The following is a 20,840-nucleotide window of genomic DNA, read 5'->3' on the forward strand; positions in this document are numbered from 1 at the left end:
GCTGGTAACATTAGCTGTGTAAAATCACGTTAAACACGTGAGTTTTTCAGTGGTTTTTACCGGTTTTGTATTAGCGTTTACCTGTGTTTTTTCGCATTTTTTCGCGTTTGCATTTTATAGAGGTTTTTTTGGTCAAAAAAAGTCCAAAAACACTGGTTTGCCACGATTTACCATGGTTTACTACATTTTGCCATGTTTTTCAGCATTAGAATGTTTTTACAGCTAAAAAATACACTATTCCTGGGTTTTTTTTCCAGCCAAAAAACGCCCCTGCCAAAAAACGTTGATTACAGTCTATGTGTGCATGGACACATAGGATAACATGCTGGGGAGTTTACTGGCTGCAGAAAGAAACGTCAAAAGCCAAAAACAGCAGCTGTAAAAACGTCCAGTGTGCAAGAGGACTTAAATACCTCCTATATCAATCAATCTCAACATATTTAATAAACCTTACTAAAGTACAAAGCCATCAGTTAAGTGCTTTGTATGACCATAGAACTCAGTTGAAAGCTTTGATATCCTCATCTTCATATTTTACTGAAACTTTAACTGATCTGTTCTTCTTCTTAAAAAAAATATAATACATTTTTGCTATTTAATATTACGTCTCCAACATTTGAAAACAATTTGTAACTCACTGTATTTACATCTATTTATCAGCTTTCAGATATGACAAGTCACTTTCTGCTGATGCAAAGCTACAGTAAGCCTGGCAGCTGGTGGTCACAGATTGTTCCAGTGGACCTCTTCAGGTCAGGTAGAGAGGCACGTCTTTTACATTAATTCACATGGTGGATGCTGTTCAATAAGAAAGCACTGATTTGAGTAATTGTTTCATTCTGAACAATAGTATGTTTGCCAACTGTGAAGGCAAATCTATTCACAAGATGTTTAATACATTCTATCTGGATACAAAACACTCTAGACCTATCCAAGGGCCATTGTCAATGGAAATTTAATCACAAGGACAAAAAAGTAGCCAAATTAATTAAATCTGCCTCAAGAGAATTAGAAGTACTCTAAAGCAGCAAATACACAGAGAGATGAGGCTACCCTGACAAAAGTGTTCAACATATCAGTCTGCCATAAATGTGTCTACCATGGACAATTCTGGGAAATATGAGCAGTCTAGGATGAAGCCAGCCTATGAAATCTTATAGAGATATCTCATCTCTCAAATTGAATTTCAATAGCCCAATGATAGCCCATAAATGTATGGCCATTGTCGGGTCTTTTCTGCCAATAATCTGCACATTCCCAAACCTAAATGTGGTACTTCTCAACTTTTTTCAGTGGCAGTGCACTCTAAAATTCTGCACAATCTTGAGACACCTCAATCTACAATGTAAAAACTAAACTAATAGTTATACTTAATGCAGCTACATCCACACATGCAGGACATCCAACATTAGAGGTGGTTTCTTCTTGGAAAGCATATACACCTTTGCACACTGGTACTAACTAGTATTTCAGTGGTTCTCTTCTTCGTCAGTTTTTAATCCCCCACTTAACTAACATGATCCTAGTGCTGATTGGGAGTGGTAGGGAAGGGGCAAACTAGTAGAACCAGGCATCAATGGATGATGTCATCAGTTGTTAGGACACCTATGGCTTGTTTAAATGTTGCACAATAAAAACCTGTGGCTTTGTGTAACAAAAAGGCTTTGCGTAACAAAAAGGCAGGTTTGATCAACTTGTTGACTTGTAAACTATTTTTGGGCAATCTGTAGGTATTTTTCCAAGGCACTCCATTAGAACCCAGAAGGCACCTCAAGGAGCCACAGCACACTGATTAAAAAAGGCTGCCTTAACATTTTTCCATGCTCCACTGTGTATGTCATGTGTACTGTAATCAATAGATTATAAGTACATACACATTTTTAGCATGCATTTCTGTAGATGCGCAATAAGGCACTTTCAAAGCCCATTGTCTGTAATTCAATTGTTTATAACAACAACAGAAACTTCATATAAAAGATTCCTTTCCATTTCCAGAGCATTTACTCATTACAATTCAACACATTTTAAGCACCTGTCTTTAGAGCAGATATATTTATCTTGGTCATATCACCTTCAGCATGTGGAGGGAAACTCTGTGGAATCAGTGGTGGTCCTGGAGAAAAGAAGATGAGGTGTGTGTGGTGGCAGGGGAACAAGGAAATCTTATTACTACTGCAGCATCTGGAGTGGGCCACAGTTTGGGAGGAGTGGGGCCTGAGTGAGGTAGGGTGAGAAGAAGCTGAGCTGCTTCCCTCATCTCTTAGGTGTCCATTTATGAACCAGAGGTAAATGATCGCTGCTCAGTTCCCCGGAATTCTCGGAGAACACAGTTCTCCTGTGAATGCCTTTTATGAAGTGGTGTAGATCAGTTCTCCGAACGAAGGGAGAACGGTCTACAAAAGCTGGAATATGGCTGCTTTTACTATAATCTCGCGAGATTACAGTAAAAGATCAGTTTACTAAGCAGAGGTAAATTATCTCTGCTTAGTTTGTGCTTCCTCCGATTCTCCAGCCCTGGGCTGGAATCTGGAGGGAGAACACAGATCTCCAGTGAAGGGCTGACATCGCTCCTCCCTGATCTCCTGAGTGTCATAAACTGTGAATGACCAGAGAGTAGCTGCGATCCTCTAAATCACAGCTATTCTCTGTGTCATAAACGGACACCATTGTGGTGATTTCCCACTGTCAAAATGACAGCTGGGATTTGTACACAGCAGCAGCAGGAGCTGTTGCTGTCAAACTTGGAGCCTATTCAGAAGAAATATGAAGTAACGATATTACTCTATATTTACTCTGGTTCATTCATATGAAGATCAAAGGAGTTACTTTTGTTCTACATATGTCAGTTAAAGCAACTTTACAAAAAAAGTTACTTCATATTTAACCCCTTATTAACACTTACTTCTTCCCTTCATTATTCTCCAGGCCCCATTCATTCTTGAGATGAATGTATTTGGTCATTTTTCAGGCATTGTTTTTTAGTATTTGCACAGGTATTTCTTTGTCTTGTTTTTGCATGTGTTTCAGGCTCATGTACGTTTTTGAGCAATGAGCTTCAAGCTTCAAGTGACATTAGGCTTAATTGTGAAAATGTTGAAATGCTTTTGATAAAGCTTCAAATCACTCAAACGAATGGGGCCTTGGCTATAAATTTGTTTAAGCCAATGATAGCTAAACTTTTTTTCATGTCACATTACAAAAGGAAATACTTTAGTCTAAATTGACATTTTTGCAAAGTGTTGCGGTGAGCTACTGTGCGCATTTTTAGTTAAATATACAGCCAATGCACCTCAACGTAGACATAAACTCACATGACCCTTTTTTTTAAATAGTGCATCAAAACCCATGGCTTGTGCATTGTGGTGCACTAAGGTATATAAGGTGCATGAAGTACATTGCTCACTACTATACCAGTAAATTGGGGTGCACTGCAAAGCACCACAACACATATTTTGGTTTTAATTCCATACAAAAGTTTGCTATTGATTACTTTGCACCCCAACAATCATCATCACTAGTGTCCAAATTTTGGCTGTGCAGTATTCGTCAAACAGGCAAACTAAATAGGGTGTTTCCCAATCCATCTTCAGTTTAAATAGTAAGTAATACATTTAGCAGCAGTAACGTAAACAAAGGGGCAGGGATCGTGGCTGATTACTGATTTCTTGGTCAATGGCCATGGACATATTTGGTCAATGACATCAGCAACCATCCCCACCCCTTTGCTTACTAACCAGCTGTCAGTTGTCAGCTGTCAGTTGGGAATCTGTTATTTGGTGAGATGTAGCAACAGGAACAGATGGCCCTTGGGTCTGTATGTTTTTTCTTTTATCAGGCCATTATTCATCATGATTGAAAAGGATTTACATGATGATCTTGATGATGTGATTGATGATGGATTTACATTGGGAGTCTTTATTTCATAAAGGACTGATCAACGTGCATTTTTTTTGTAAATGAGTAGGGTACTCCTTGCTCATTCATGTTGGGGGAATGATATCTAGGTGCCCTCTTGATTTAAAAAAGAACATTCAAATACTGATAAGCCCCTCACCTGCAGACCCCCACCACCACCAGGCCAAGGTTGTGGAGAGAAAGGCTTTGTCCTTATGAACATGGGGAAAAGGCACTTTGCCCCCTGTTGGGGGCATGTGACATGGTTTGCTTCAGGAGAGATGGGCGTGCCTATTCCACTTTTTGCTAGCCGGCCAAGAAAGAAGGCCTGGCTTGAATTTTGAGAGGGACACCACATTATTTTTTTAGTTTGTTTGCATTAGGTTTCACTTCAAAATTCATAACAGCCGCCCATCAATAATATGTGCCTGACAGCTTCTTAGAAGAAAAAAATGCATGTGGACCCTTCATGGTCTGGTATGTATTTTGGGGAGGGACCCATGCTGTTTTACACAGAAAAACAAACTGGAAGGTAAATGTCATTTGCCAGCAATTTGAATAGTTTTTTTTCTTTGCCACTTTTGCTGTAGCACATTGTATACATTATATAGATGCACCACCTCACAGATAGGCTTAAGACATCTCCACGCAATTATTTAATTGTTCATTTTTAATATTTTTCTTCAGGCATTATTATTGAGCTGCTCCTCACCAAATTGTATTTTTTACTTTTTTTGCATTGGTACGTGTCCCTCCAGAGTACTGCCTAACTCCCTTTGCTCTTTTTTGACAATTCTTTGTCTACTAGCCTTGAAATTGGTCAGAACTGACTTTATTGATTGGGCTCCTATTGACTTCAAATGGATTCAGATTAACATTCATAACTTCAGCATAGTTTGGGGAACCTCCCTCAAACTGAACATTCGGCTCATCCCTACTCCTCACTGATGGGAGATTTGGTCAAGTATCATAGGATACGGGTCATGGAGTGGGAAAATATAGCACTGACAACTACTAAATAAGCTAATGCTTTGTGAAGATGGCTAATAATGTAGGATAATGGTATTGTTTTTAGGAAATAAAAAAAGAAATGTCCATTTAAATTAATAAAATATAATAGAGTATTTCAACACATATTTATCAATTTTTGTTGTTTGCTTTACTTCTTATTAATTCAAACATTCCAGCACTTTAGACTGCAAATCCAAAGACATCATTCTTGCTTGCATTCTGTATGTCCTAATAATTTCCCCAGTTTCATAAAAATGTGTGCAGTTTGTACTCACCAAAGACTGTCCTTGCAGGCACAGATTCCCTATTCAACCAGAATGACACCTGAGACAAGATGACGGTCATGATGCAAGGGAGATAGGTCTGAATCACAAAATAACCAATTTTTCGCTTCAAGTGAAAATGTGTTGTCATAACTGTGTATTCTCCTGCCAGACAGAAACATTTCAAATGAGAATTCATTTCACACTGTCCACAGTATATAGCATGGATTACTGATTAAAAAGGCATACAAAAGAGTAGAGGATACACCATTATTGAGTTTATGCTCCCTCTGAAGTAATACAAATTATATGGTATTGAAAATGAATATGAAATAGTAAAAATATTATAAAATATTATAAAAATATTTAAAGGGTAACCAAATACATTAATAACACACAACAAGCAATTATGCTTTCACTTCCAAAAGTAAATAAACTACTCACATCATAAGGAATTTTTTTTTGCTTGTGGTTTGCATACTACTTCATAGTTTAATAAAGCCAAACATTTAAAATAAAAAATAAATAGGTAAAAAAAAAATTATAGTGATGTGTATTACCTTGCACCAAAAGTAGCACTATATAACTTGATTTACAGTACTGCATTTAATTTTGGAGAAAAAAAAAATAATAGCATGACTGAGTCAGTTTTTTTAAATTCTTGACTCAGTCTGCCGTCCATTAAATTGGACCTAACATCAGATCATTTTTTTTGTGCAAGAATGCTAAGTAATATATAAGTGTAACACATATAGTTAGGTATTATCTCTCACAGAGATCATAATACTCCCTCCGACAATGCCATCTTCTACTCTTCTCTAGAGACAGACATGCCATCTTTGTTAAAGCATCATACACAGTCTGTGCCTACCTTTCTGAGATACTGGCTAGACTGAGATACTTTCTCAGAGATGACACAATCACATATATCTTGGTGCCTGTACAGTTTTTGTTTGTTTTTGTTCACCAATATCTGACACAGATTAGTCCTTTTTGTTGCAAAGCTACGTTTCATATTTGATCACTGGGGTTGATGAGAGAAAGGAAATGCTTCCTCCTGCTTGCAGCAGACTGATGACACCATCTCAGCCTAGCTCAGACACTACTTTCTAATGATTACAGTACAGCTTCTTTAAACATTATACTGTTGCTGTATAATGTGGCATATCAAAAATGAATTAATGCAGATTTGTAAAATTACTGAATGATCCACTTTAACTGGTCATTCAAGAAGGCATATTGCCATAATATTATGACATGAAGCACTGGAGAGAACATACACTGATGTTAAAACAGAACCAATGAAGTCCAGCACTCCCATACTAGCAAAGCTCTACCATTATATCTATAAGCTCATCATATTTTGCAGAAATACCCTTCACCTCTATCTGAAATCTGTATGTTTATTTTAACCAAAAATACCCTCTTCATAAACAGATACTATTTCAATAAGAGGTCTCACAATAATGATGTTTCAGCAAGATTTCAGATAATATTTCAACCTGTGTACGCATGTATTAAATGCTTTGGAATTTACACTGACCATTTTACATTTTTATTTATTTTTTTTATATATAGACACTTAGATACCAACATGGACAGGCAGTTGCTCAGTACCTAAGATCAAGCTTTTGCCAGTTGAGCACTAGTAGAATTCACACTGTGCACTGACTGGATCCCTTTGGCTGTTGTGTTCAGAATGGTAAATCCACGGAGCACTGCTTTTAGGCTTATAAGCAGGCAACAAGCTGCGAAAGTCATTTCTACCATTTCCATTACAGAGAAACCACAGCTGCTTTAGACTCAAACCTGTTTGATTTGATTATTTATTTAATATATTTCACAGAACAAAATAAAATTGAATTACTATGCTTAAAGCAATTTAACTAACCTGTGCTTGACTTAATGGTTTCTTTACCAACTAAATGTCCTAAGAGGACATACTGATTTAATCTTGAGCCATCTGGTGCTACCACAACTGACTCTGTGGCATTGCGTGTCCATACATACGTCACCTCTGAGGTTGTGTAGGCATCTGTAAAGAAAATATATATTTAATATCGTCAGTCTTGCTGTCTTCCCCACCAAAAAAAAAAATCCCTCTGGAAAATGAAGAGCAACAAATATTATTTTGGTATATTTTGTTAGTTTTAAAAAACAAATTTCAATGCATAAGCATACTAATTTAAACACTAGTTATTAAATATCAGCTGACTCTGGATCACAGGAAAGCAAAAGTAAGTGCACTTCTGTGACCCAGAATAGAGGTATGGCTAAAAAATCTTTGGCCATACTGTACCTATTTTAACTGTGGCTCACACATACAGCTGGTCATGCCTGGTCATCTTTAAGGGCTTGTCCTTAGGCAAGGCATTACCCAAAACCTTCCTCTCTACCACTAAAGCAGACATGTGCGGTTAGTTTAATTATGAATCAAAATCATGAAATTTGTGGTATTATGAGATTTGGATATATCCGAATCTCTAAATCACAATAGAAATTAAGTTCAACTAATTCAAATTAAATTACAATGAAAACAATTAATTCATTTGTATTTATTTGTTTTATTTGGATGACATGATGCGATAGTTTGGGCCTTTTGTTAATATCTAAAGCATCTGAAATAATGTAATGACATAACAAATGATCTAAATTGATTTGGATCCATTTGCTTATATTCTTTGTATCATAGTGTGAATTTTTTAATACGATTCTTTATGTATTTGGGTTAAACTTGAGAGACCATTTGTTTAATTTGTATGTGCACAGCCCAACAATCAAAGTCAGTTGGAAATAAGTTCAACTTAATAACATAACAAATGAATATGCTATAATTTATTGCATTAAAACGAATATAGCAAATTTACTGAAGTAACAAAAGAATAACAGAACGGTCAAAACTGCAATCAATTCGGAACAACGGATACTCTACTGAAACAACAAATCGCTCCAAAAAAGAATAATTCTAACATAACGCATATGATAAAATGAAATAAATTATTTAATGGATGAAATTGAAACAAAACAAATGGAATTTTTCCATTGTGCACATTACTACACTAGAGCACACCCCATTATTATTTTCTTATTTTACCTAGTACCTGTACTGAGACAAAGCTTTTATTTTTCCCTGTGACATTAGGTGGAAGGTTGGTTTCTAATGATGTGGGCATACACCCAGAACAACATCTCCCATGAGCTCTTTCTCTACATGCAGTGTGCAGGCAAGGCAGCAACATCCACGTCAAGTCAAGGCAGCAACACCATCTTTCTGGAAAATAAATCAACCTATGCATGTGTAAAAGGACAGTGTAGAGTGGGGGATAGGCAGAGTTCTGTAGTCCAGCAGGCACGGAACACTGGTTCAGACTTGCAAAAACAGCATTGTGTTGTTAGCCCAAACAGTAAGTTATGAGCTTACAGGATTTTTGGCAGAAAAGTTATTTTGTGGTACTTGCAGCAGTTAAATGAAACAAAAAAAGGGAAATGTGCATGATCCAGAGAAATGTACTGAATACATTTTTTTCCTAAAATACACTATAAGGCACAATTTATTTTAATTGCATTACCCACTTTACTATCTTACAAAAACTGAAATAAGCATGGTCATTTAGTTAATGAGTACAGTGTAACTTAAAGAGGCTCTGTCACTTTGCCCTGTGACCCTTGAAAAATACAACCCCTTCCCATAGATACTCACCTTCCTCATGCTCCATGCATCTTTGTTCCTTTCTCAGAGCTGAAAGTCCAAACACTATGTAAGCTCAGTGTCTAATGGTGTTAGAGCTCACACAAGCTTACTGACCTCCCCTCCCTATGTCTGCTCATTATAACTGAACGCTTGGGCCATAGCACTGCATCCTGGGAGGAAGGGGGAAACATTAGATACTGTATTTCATGATGGCTGCAACAGAGGAATGGAGGAGCACAGCAGAGGTGAGTATCAGTGGGTAGGTCGTTCAAGAGAACAAAAAAACAGCAACTGCCCCAACCTATAATTGGCCTTCGCAGCAAGAGTGATGCATGTCAAACAACAGCAAAGAAAAATTCCAAGCTCAGCTTACCAGCCATCCTGCAATAAACCAAACTGTCCTGTCTAAAGTATCCTGTCCTGTATTTGCAAGTACATGCGTGAGCTGCAGAGCCACTTCATGGCACCCCAGTATTATCTGCAGTCTTAACTCTATACATTTTGAGAGCCTCCATAGTAGGAGCACATTTATAATAATGGACAGATTGAGGGCAGGTATGCCTGGAGAGAGCTCACTCCTCCCTAAAAGTCATTAAAGAGAACCTATCCCTTTGCCTTGAATGGACAAAGTAAAAGATTTTTCTAAACTAACTTTTGGGCTCTTTTGCAAGCACCCCTGATTCTATCTACTTCTGGAATTCCATGAAAACCCTGCACTTTGACATATGGAGCACAAGTAAACCTTCCTCTGCTTTCCACAATTCTGTACCTAGTGCTGGGTGCCAGAGAATGAACAGTTAGGGGCTGTAAAAAGAACTAATACAAATTTAATTTTTTGTGTTACCTTATATTGATGAATTGCTGGGCACACAATTTCCCCAGAGACTGACACAATTTCCCCAGAGGGTGGAGTGTGCTATCTTATTCATTGACAGGGTACATTTTTGGATTTGGGATTGGGCTGTAAATTCACAAACGTAACAATGACTTGTTAAAGCTGACTCCAGGAAGATCTAAACAAACACTAAATCCATTTATGTGTTCATTGGAAAAATATGTATTTTTAAAATCTGGCACTGATTTTCTTTATTAAAATGTTCCTTTTATTTAATTTTTGTATAAAATAAAGTGCAGTGATATAAGCTACCTATATGAGTGTGGAACTTCAGCACTTGATTGAATTGCAGTGTTAGTGGTATGGAGGAGCTCTGGAGTATGATAAGAAAGGCAAAGAAAGTTATATTGATTTTCTTTATACATACATATAGAGTACATACAGATGTTTTATTGATTGTGCTTCCTATCTCTTCTCAGTATTCAAATTCCTAAGTGTGCCCTAGAGATGCTTCCCATTAAAGCATATAATTATGTTTAAGAATAGAGTCAGTAAGAATTGTGTTCAAATGTCTATAGAAGTCTGAAATACGATGTCTGCGTATAGGGCATTCCAAGTAAAGTTCTTCAAATGAAGTTAACTTAGCAAATGAAAAAGAATAAATTGTTTAGCCAAATATGAACAATGTGGTAGTCAAGACTAGCAGGTAGTGTTGGAGTATAAAGGAATTAAGTCATTAAGGATGTTGTTGTAATTTTACAGTATGACCATATTTTTCTAGTGCAAATCATGGAATAGATAAAGGTCTTTCATGGTGGAAGTGGGGTGATCATAATCTAGAGTCTTTTTCTCAGACCACCTAATGAGAGGATAAAGAACTGACCAAGATGTCAATTGGAGCAGACATGCTGACAAGTAGTATTTTATTATATATGGGAAACCCTGACCTCCTTGTGATTTCGATGCCAGGAGGATCTGTCTCACTGGTTCTCATTATACTTTCCTTCCCCCTGTTCCCTCACCACTTTGTTTACCTGTGACAGCGCTGAGTTTAATTCTTGTATAAGGTTCATCTTGGTTTGTGATGGAATGTACACAGGTAATGACCTTCTCTCTTTTATCATGTGACAGGCTTGAAAAATTGCCATCTAGGCTCAAGCACTGCATTTTGGATAGAAATTAAAAGGTCACTCACCTAAATGTTTCCAAGGTGGCAGCCAAGAAGGGACAGCCTACCATGTCTGTAACCATGTAACAAAATCCTCCTGTGCTGATATGGAAGTAAGCCCTAATAAATAGCTGCTAACACTCTAGGCTGATACCAAACCAGTGTATAAATGTAAAAAATTAGTGTAGCGCTATAAATATTAAAATATATATCATTCATGTGCAAAAATAACTAATGTGCAAAAATAACTTAATTAACTCAGTCGCTAATATAACTAGTGAAAGTGATGAAAATAAATAAATAAACATATATCTCTGTGACAAATAATTATTGTGCTAAGGTCACCTAAGTGACCACAACAAGTGACAAACACTAAATGAAAACCCTTAATGCATAAAGAAAAACGTGATGGTGCCACTTCAAAGCTTATAAAAATACAAACACTCTGATAGTCCAAAATTATTTTTAAATAAGTGTTTCATATAGACATGCAATCGTGAAACTTATTCGTGAAAGTGCCAGCATACTTTTTCCACTCCAGCTGCAGTGCCTCCTCACCTACTTTCTGTGACCCCAAAGTGCCAAAAAGCCTTCAGGATCACCTTGCATCCTTCACAGTACCGGCTAATATCTCTCCTCCATCAGTATCTCTCCAGCAAGCCTTCAGGACCACCTTGGATCCTCTGATTCATATTATAATAAAATTTTGTTATTTATATCAAGCATTTTTTGATGAGGCTAATAAAGGCAATTTTAATTTAGGATTAATAAGGTATTATGGTTAGTATTTTTATGTACGCAGATCCCATTGTTAGGTATATAGGATTCCTTCCTATATTAATGTGAGGGTATAAGGGCTTAGTATGGCTGTTCAGCATTGGTCTTCGAGAAAATGGCCACGGTCACCAAATAAGGGAGGTGAGGAGGTGTGTCATATACCCGTCTCACTATAAAAAGAATTAGCTGCGTCTCCATGGCGATACCCCAAGGAAGTCACGAGACAAAGTGACGTAATGCGTAGGTACGTCGATATGCAGCTTCCGCTGCGAGGTGACGCACTTCTGGTGTAGGACGCCATGTTAGCACACCCAGGAAGTACAGCATGGATGCAGCATACCCACATATCAAGGGAGGAAGGGGACTGCATTAACATAGTACCTATACAGAGGGTCCTGGAGGTTGTATTGGAGAGATACTGGAGGTGGAGTAATATCAGAGGATCCAAGGTGGTCCTGAAGGCTTGCTGGAGATATACTGACGGAGGAGAGATATTAGCCGGTACTGTGAAGGGACCAAGGTGATCATGAAAGCTTTTTGGCCCTTTGGGGTTGCAGAAAGGAGGTGAGGAGGCACTGCAGCTGGAGTGGAAAAAGTGTGCTGGCACTTTCACGAATTAATCACGAGTTGCACGATTGCATGTCTATATGAAACACTTATTCATATATCATGTTGGACTATCAGAGTGTTTGTATTTTTATGAGCTTTGAAGTGGCACCATCACGTTTTTTCCTTATGCATTAAGGGTTTCATTTAGTGTTTGTCACTTGTTTTGGTCACTTAGGTGACCTTAGCACAATAATTATTTGTCACAGAGATATATGTTTATTTATTTATTTTCATCACTTTCACTAGTTACATTAGTGACTGAGGTAATTAAGTTATGTTTGCACATTAGTTATTTTTGCACATGATTGATATATATTTTAATATTTATAGTGCTACACTAATTTTTTACATTTATATTCTCTTTGGATAACCTGCTGAGGGAGCCCCAAAACACACCCAATGCCTAATAAACTTCCTGTTTATTGCATCTATATACGATACCTTGGATAATGATTAAAGAACACCTCTCTGCCATTCAGCAGGATAGGATGGCCAGATTTGATAAGATCTGGGATCTCTGAATCTCCTAGCTAACAGGGACCATCTTGTCAGACCTGAGACTAACATCCTAATGTTACAGGGAAGGCTTGCTGTTCTCTTCTTTTAACTCTCCTCCTCATTTCTCACCACTTTCTCACACTGCTCTCTGCTTCCCCTACTACCCATGTAGCCACCACACGACTGGCTCCTGACGTGCGAGCTATGTGCGCACATGTGAAAACAAGCTTCCATTCACAACCTAGGGCTGGGTATCCCTTGACTCTAGTAGTTCCCAGAAGAGAATACAACAGACGTAACAGGGACCCAAGTTCTTAGTTCATCATTTTTTTACACTAGCGGGTTTTGTAAGCAATATTGCAGGCCATGTAGGCCACGAGATATACTGATGATTTTATTTACTGTTTGTACACAGTTTTGCATTTGTACTTAAAACCTTAATAAAAACGAATGGAAAGAAATTAAAAGGTCACTTGCTTTCCTATACCCAGAATTTATGGTTATTTCCAGCAGTTTTGCAGATGAAAGGAGAGGTCAAGTGCCACTATGTGCTGAATGAGTGAAGTATAATTCTCTTAACATTTATTATTTAACACACAGCTAGCATACGTATCTATATCTGTCTTGACATTAGAGTAGTTTAATACCCCTGTACAGCAGCTAAATCTTGGAGAGCACAAGGCAGTGTTCTGAGCCAGTCAGGACCCTTTTGTTTCGCTTAGTGCTTACATGATAAGAGAAGACAGGGTTGACCTCATTGGTATGCTACTGCTTCTTTATTGTTCAGTCATGAACTAGGATAAAACCAGCTATAAATGGTTCGAATCTTGGCCAGTTCAGCAGGGATTGGCTGAGATTCAAACCATCTATGGGCAGGCTGACTGTACCCAAATCAAGTTTGTAATTGTACAACTTGGGTACAACCAGGCTATCCAATTTTTCATGGGCTTATTGCCAACGACTGTAGCTGCAAGCAATAATTATTGGGTTCTCCTGGCAGAGACAGCCCCCGCACCCCGCTGGGAGAACACAATAGCTCAGTGGGAGGGATTCCCCTATCAAAGCTGACTGTGCTGATGGAGGAATTGACAAGGATGCAGGAAAGAAAATGACATTGTCTTTGGCTGGCTTAAATCCTTGACCAGGCTATAGCATTTAGCTTTGAGCCTAGCACACATGATGAGAAATTGGATTAAAAATATAACTTTTGGAGTGATTGTCAAGCTCAAAAATATTTCTCGTACGATAGCAGAACAAGCGATTTTCATTAAATCAATACAGTATTTGGCCATGAAAGATTGAGTGGTCAAAACCACACATGCTCAGAAATGAAAGAATCTATTACAATACAATACATTACATCACTTCCAAAGTTGTATTCTGTCGTATGACAATTTTAGCAACTTTAGTAACATATTAATTTTTATGAGACTAGCATGCAAAAAATAAAAACAGACGACCATTTGTCTGATATTCTCATAATTTGTAGGAGGCTTTAGGGTAGTCTACAATCCTTTGGTAGATTGGACATTTCACATATACAACGTATGTATTTCAGCTGTGTACTTAGCTGTTTCTTGAGTACAATTTTTTAAATGTCATTCTACAGTTTGTGTTTTGTAGCCGGAATGCAAAAATCAGTGGTCAGTGGCATTTATATTATCTCCATTTTTTTCAGTCACAAGAGCTGAGTAGGTCACAGGGAGTTCACTTGTAAAGTCAATGTTATCAGGAAAATCCACACCAAACTAAGCAATAAAAATACAGTATTAAATACAATGAAGATATTCTTTCTTTAAAATCATAGAGACATTAGACTATACTTGGCATAACCCCTAAGGATTAAATATAAACATACTTTGTCCCATATATATGTTATACTGCATTACATGCCAAATATTATTAACCAAAAAAAACAGGGAAAAGGAACTTTAGAACTTGGAGGTTAATTTATATTCTTTTTGAACTGACCATTGAATCGACACAGATAAATATATACTTTTATCTACATGTGTATTGAAATCACATAGATTTTAAAGGAACTGAGTCATATTTCTTTTTCTTTACAAGCCAGTGTATTTCTATATGTATTTTCCCATAACCAATGGAACTTCCAGAACATATGCAAACATTTTTTGAATCAAATATTTTTCTTCATTTAATCATAAGTTGTCACAATACAGGGTATTCAGCAGCCTGAAGCTGGATGTGTTACACAGGTAGAATCTGCTTCTTCAAACAGGAATGGAAATGTCTCGTACGTTATGTCTCTTGGGACTTTCTGTTAAAGCATAAAAATGTCAGACGGGACTGCAGGGGAAAAAGAGCACACACTAGAACCTGTGATATGGATCCATTGAAAGCTACAATACAGGGCTATTCATCCCTATATCTGAATCCCCATTTCAGTTTGGCCAGGAATTATTCAGGTGCTTATATATGCCCAGGAGTATGGTGTGCCCACTTGTCTCCCGAGTAAAATCAGGAGACTTCAGACTATACTTGACATAACGTTTATAGATGTTGCTAGTGTTTAATTTTGAAAGAACTACTGGTTGATCCTCTGCTTTTCCACATGCCCAGGTCAGTATAAATATTGCATTGTTTAAATGTAATTTGTTTGCAATTTGCATTCTCTACACAGCTTAACTAATGAAGAGTCTGCATTCTTCCAGCAGTTTGTGATCTGTTTCTTTGGTCATTACAAAAGTGCAATGCAGCACAGAAATCATAGTTTCTGGCTTCTGACTTTAACAATATTAAATAAAATAGGAATGTGGTGAAGATCCCTTGCTTGCTCTTTATAGTCCTGGTCTGCAGTTACAGTGTACCCTGCAGGCAGGCTGATGCAAATACTGCAATGATTACACCACCCCGATCCTGTGGAGGAGGCTTTCAAGGAAGACACAAAAAAAGGCATGTTTGCTGGTCAGCAGTTATGGTGCATATTACACATATGTGTGCATTATTGGTGAAGACTACTTACTTGAAAAATTAAACTGAATTTTAATTAATTAGATATTTTAAAAAAATTTAATGAATTGTACATACCTTAGTAACGTGAACAAACCATGAAGCATTTTTTTTTATACTTTGCAGCTAAATGTTTTTTGAATGCATTGATGTGTTGTCAGCACTAAGCATGCTCAATTGAGACTGAATATAAATTAGAAAAAACATGGGGCTAAAGTAAACTAACACAAATCTTGCATATTATAACATCTAGACCAAGTACTGCTTTTCTGTGCTGAAATTTGTTGTGTATATAAAAACTTTATATGATGCATTTTATCACTTCCAAAGTTGTATTCTGTCGTATGACAATTTTAGCAACTTTAGTAACATATTAATTTTTATGAGACTAGCATGCAAAAAATAAAAACAGACGACCATTTGTCTGATATTCTCATAATTTGTAGGAGGCTTTAGGGTAGTCTACAATCCTTTGGTAGATTGGACATTTCACATATACAACGTATGTATTTCAGCTGTGTACTTAGCTGTTTCTTGAGTACAATTTTTTAAATGTCATTCTACAGTTTGTGTTTTGTAGCCGGAATGCAAAAATCAGTGGTCAGTGGCATTTATATTATCTCCATTTTTTTCAGTCACAAGAGCTGAGTAGGTCACAGGGAGTTCACTTGTAAAGTCAATGTTATCAGGAAAATCCACACCAAACTAAGCAATAAAAATACAGTATTAAATACAATGAAGATATTCTTTCTTTAAAATCATAGAGACATTAGACTATACTTGGCATAACCCCTAAGGATTAAATATAAACATACTTTGTCCCATATATATGTTATACTGCATTACATGCCAAATATTATTAACCAAAAAAAACAGGGAAAAGGAACTTTAGAACTTGGAGGTTAATTTATATTCTTTTTGAACTGACCATTGAATCGACACAGATAAATATATACTTTTATCTACATGTGTATTGAAATCACATAGATTTTAAAGGAACTGAGTCATATTTCTTTTTCTTTACAAGCCAGTGTATTTCTATATGTATTTTCCCATAACCAATGGAACTTCCAGAACATATGCAAACATTTTTTGAATCAAATATTTTTCTTCATTTAATCATAAGTTGTCACAATACAGGGTATTCAGCAGCCTGAAGCTGGATGTGTTACACAGGTAGAATCTGCTTCTTCAAACAGGAATGGAAATGTCTCGTACGTTATGTCTCTTGGGACTTTCTGTTAAAGCATAAAAATGTCAGACGGGACTGCAGGGGAAAAAGAGCACACACTAGAACCTGTGATATGGATCCATTGAAAGCTACAATACAGGGCTATTCATCCCTATATCTGAATCCCCATTTCAGTTTGGCCAGGAATTATTCAGGTGCTTATATATGCCCAGGAGTATGGTGTGCCCACTTGTCTCCCGAGTAAAATCAGGAGACTTCAGACTATACTTGACATAACGTTTATAGATGTTGCTAGTGTTTAATTTTGAAAGAACTACTGGTTGATCCTCTGCTTTTCCACATGCCCAGGTCAGTATAAATATTGCATTGTTTAAATGTAATTTGTTTGCAATTTGCATTCTCTACACAGCTTAACTAATGAAGAGTCTGCATTCTTCCAGCAGTTTGTGATCTGTTTCTTTGGTCATTACAAAAGTGCAATGCAGCACAGAAATCATAGTTTCTGGCTTCTGACTTTAACAATATTAAATAAAATAGGAATGTGGTGAAGATCCCTTGCTTGCTCTTTATAGTCCTGGTCTGCAGTTACAGTGTACCCTGCAGGCAGGCTGATGCAAATACTGCAATGATTACACCACCCCGATCCTGTGGAGGAGGCTTTCAAGGAAGACACAAAAAAAGGCATGTTTGCTGGTCAGCAGTTATGGTGCATATTACACATATGTGTGCATTATTGGTGAAGACTACTTACTTGAAAAATTAAACTGAATTTTAATTAATTAGATATTTTAAAAAAATTTAATGAATTGTACATACCTTAGTAACGTGAACAAACCATGAAGCATTTTTTTTTATACTTTGCAGCTAAATGTTTTTTGAATGCATTGATGTGTTGTCAGCACTAAGCATGCTCAATTGAGACTGAATATAAATTAGAAAAAACATGGGGCTAAAGTAAACTAACACAAATCTTGCATATTATAACATCTAGACCAAGTACTGCTTTTCTGTGCTGAAATTTGTTGTGTATATAAAAACTTTATATGATGCATTTTATTCTGGCATATGAATTATGTATTGCATTGTATATCAAAATGGGCCCATTTTTATAGTTTGTAAGTCATAGGATCTTTAACCTACCATTGAAACCAGTGTCTAAATTGTTACTCTAAGAGACTTTCAAAGAAAAGCCATATATCTTAAACATTAGAGACTGGGATGTAAAGCTACATTTACTTCTTCTTGGACAGTACGTAGGCTAAAAGTATCTCCACATATGTGGCAAATTGACAGAGAACAAAGAAATTGAATTTTCCATTTTGTCCAACTAAGGACATAAAATTGTGGTTTTGATTGACCACAGGGAAATCACCTCAATCAAACTGGTGGAAAAAATAGAGCACATTGGCTCCTGTTGCTGTCAGTCAAATCCTGTGAGGAGGAAACAGGGGGTGGGACTAATCCACACTGTGTGTGTCTATGGAGTGCACCCACATAGTGTACCCACATGCACACAAAGGAGAGGAGGAGATGACAGAGCAGGCAGAGGACCCCGGAAAAGGAAGTTAAGGGCCACTGTGTGCAATATCATTGCACAGAGAAGGTAAGCATAGCATGTTTATTATTTTATTTAAAACATTTTTTGCCTTTACAACCACTTCAAACAGCTTTTGATCACAAAGATTAGAAAGCAACCCACCAAGGGTAGTTTAAAAATGTTTACATTTTTTACTAGAAACTGTAGCTGGTAGTTTGCATTGACCTGTTCTCTCTTTTTTGTAAATTGAAAGTTGGTTGATAGTGTGTGTATGGCCAGTATAAAGGTTAACATCCCTTTAACTGGTATAAAAAAACAAGATCATAGTAAAAATATAGCAGTTTTTATTATATCATAGTTTAGAAAATACCTACCCCTTATGCAAATTTAAAAAACTATTCTCAAAGGATTTATCTGAATAATGCTCACTCTAGGAGCATCTGAAACCAGTGAGAAAAAACCCTGAGCACTGTTTGGGTCTTAGAGGAAAAAGAGGGACTGTAATTCGACTAAAGCACAGGGAAGTGTACTCTCTGCATTAGTTTCAACTGAATACGTAGTCCATGTACATTGACAGCCATCTCCCTGCTTGTAAAACCTGCAGTCATGGATTTTCCTTTAAAAATGACTTCTACACAATCAACACATTCAAGACATCTCACTGTAAGAACTAGGATGGAAAAATAACACTACTGCCCAACCAGCACCTGGTTGATGTCTTTTATGCGCACAATGTTCTTTTGCTCTGCTTAAACTTGTATGGCTGTAAATTTAACCAATGAATACATGCTTGAATATGCAGGGTTTACATATTTTGTATTCATGCTGCCCTTACAGTTTCTGTATAATATACAGTCAGATTGTATATACCGTATTTGCCGGCGTATAAGACGACTGGGCGTATAAGACGACCCCCTACTTTTCCTGTTAAAATATAGGGTTTGAGCTATACTCGCCGTATAAGACTACCCCTCTTCCAACGCACACCAAATAAAAATGAAAAAACATCAGATTTGATTTCAATATGGTATGGTATTTCAGTATGGTATTCCAATGATGGGGTGCTATTCCTCCCACTGACACCAATGATGGGGCATGATTCCTCCCACTGATACCAATGATGAGGCACTACTCCTCCCACTGACACTAATGGTGCCCCATCAGTAGTGTCAGTGTGTGAGGAATAGTGTCCCATCATTAGTGTCAGTGGGAGGAATAGTGCCCCATCATTGGTGTCAGTGGATGAAATAGTGCCCCATCATTAGTGTCAGTGGGAGGAATAGTGCCTCATCATTTGTATCAGTGGGAGGAATCATGCCCCATCATTGGTGTCAGTGGGAGGAATAGCACCCCATCATTGGTATCAGTGGGAGGAATAGTGCCCCATCATTAGTCAGTGGGAGGAATAGTGCCCCATGGTTGGTGTCAGTGGGGGGGAGGAATAGTGCCCCATCGTTGGTGTCAGTGGGGAGGAATAGTGCCCCATGGTTGGTGTCAGTGGGGGAGGAATAGTGCCCCATCATTGGTGTCAGCGGGGAGAATAGTGCCCCATCATTGGTATCAGTGGGGAGAAAAGTGCCCCATCATTGGTGTCAGTGGGGGAGGAATAGTGCCCCATCATTGGTGTCAGTGGGGGAGGAATAGTGCCCCATCGTTGGTGTCAGTGGGGGAGGAATAGTGCCCCATCATTGGTGTCAGTGGGGGAGGAATAGTGCCCCATCGTTGGTGTCAGTGGGGGAGGAATAGTGCCCCATCATTGGTGTCAGTGGGGGAGGAATAGTGCCCCATCATTGGTGTCAGTGTGGAGGAGGAATAGTGCCCCATCGTTAGTGTCAGTGGGGGAGAGGAGCGGCTGCTCCTTCTTTCAGTTCGGCAGCTTGATTTTCGCGGGGCCGTTCGGCTCCGCCTCCTCGGCGGTGATTGGTCGCCTGTGTGCGCTGGCGCCCAATCACCGGTGAGGAGGCGGAGCCGAGCGGCCGCGCGACCATCGAGTGGCCGAACTGAAAGAAGGAGCAGCCGCGCTTCCTGGACCGGATCATCGTGGGACCGGGACCGGAGCCAGGTAAGGTACAGCAGCCCCTCTGCCCACCCCTGTACTTAGTGTCCGTTGGAGGACACCGCCCCTGGAAAAAGTGCCACCCTGACACACCGGCTCGCCGTATACCGGCGTATAAGACGACCCCCGACTTTTCAGAAGATTTTCAGGGGTTGAAAAGTCGTCTTATACGCCGGCAAATACGGTATGTTTTTTAATATTTACTGTAAGTTTCTGTAACTTATAGTTGATAGTTGAAGCTGATCTCCACCTTTATTGTCCCTTTAAATAGTTTGTTTGGGCCAAGTTTGGGCCAACTATTTACTGCACTAAGAGGTGCACTTGTTGGGCATGCAG

At 38.0% G+C, this 20,840-nt stretch overlaps 1 protein-coding gene across 1 annotated transcript in view; it reads right to left on the minus strand.

Moving 5' to 3' along the window:
- Positions 1 to 20,840, minus strand: part of GABRA2 (gamma-aminobutyric acid type A receptor subunit alpha2) — a 242,586-nt gene that overhangs the window by 62,531 nt on the left and 159,215 nt on the right. Inside the window, exons 7-8 of the mRNA XM_089657297.1 lie at positions 7,060 to 7,203; positions 5,181 to 5,333 (exon numbers count right to left, since the gene is read on the minus strand). Coding sequence (XP_089513423.1) covers positions 5,181 to 5,333; positions 7,060 to 7,203 — 297 coding nt within the window. The remainder of the gene's footprint in view (positions 1 to 5,180; positions 5,334 to 7,059; positions 7,204 to 20,840) is intronic.

The sequence above is a fragment of the Staurois parvus genome, unplaced genomic scaffold (genome assembly GCF_062004578.1).
Source record: "Staurois parvus isolate SC_StPar_1 unplaced genomic scaffold, SC_StPar_1.0 ptg000980l, whole genome shotgun sequence".
NCBI classification, from domain to species: domain Eukaryota; kingdom Metazoa; phylum Chordata; class Amphibia; order Anura; family Ranidae; genus Staurois; species Staurois parvus.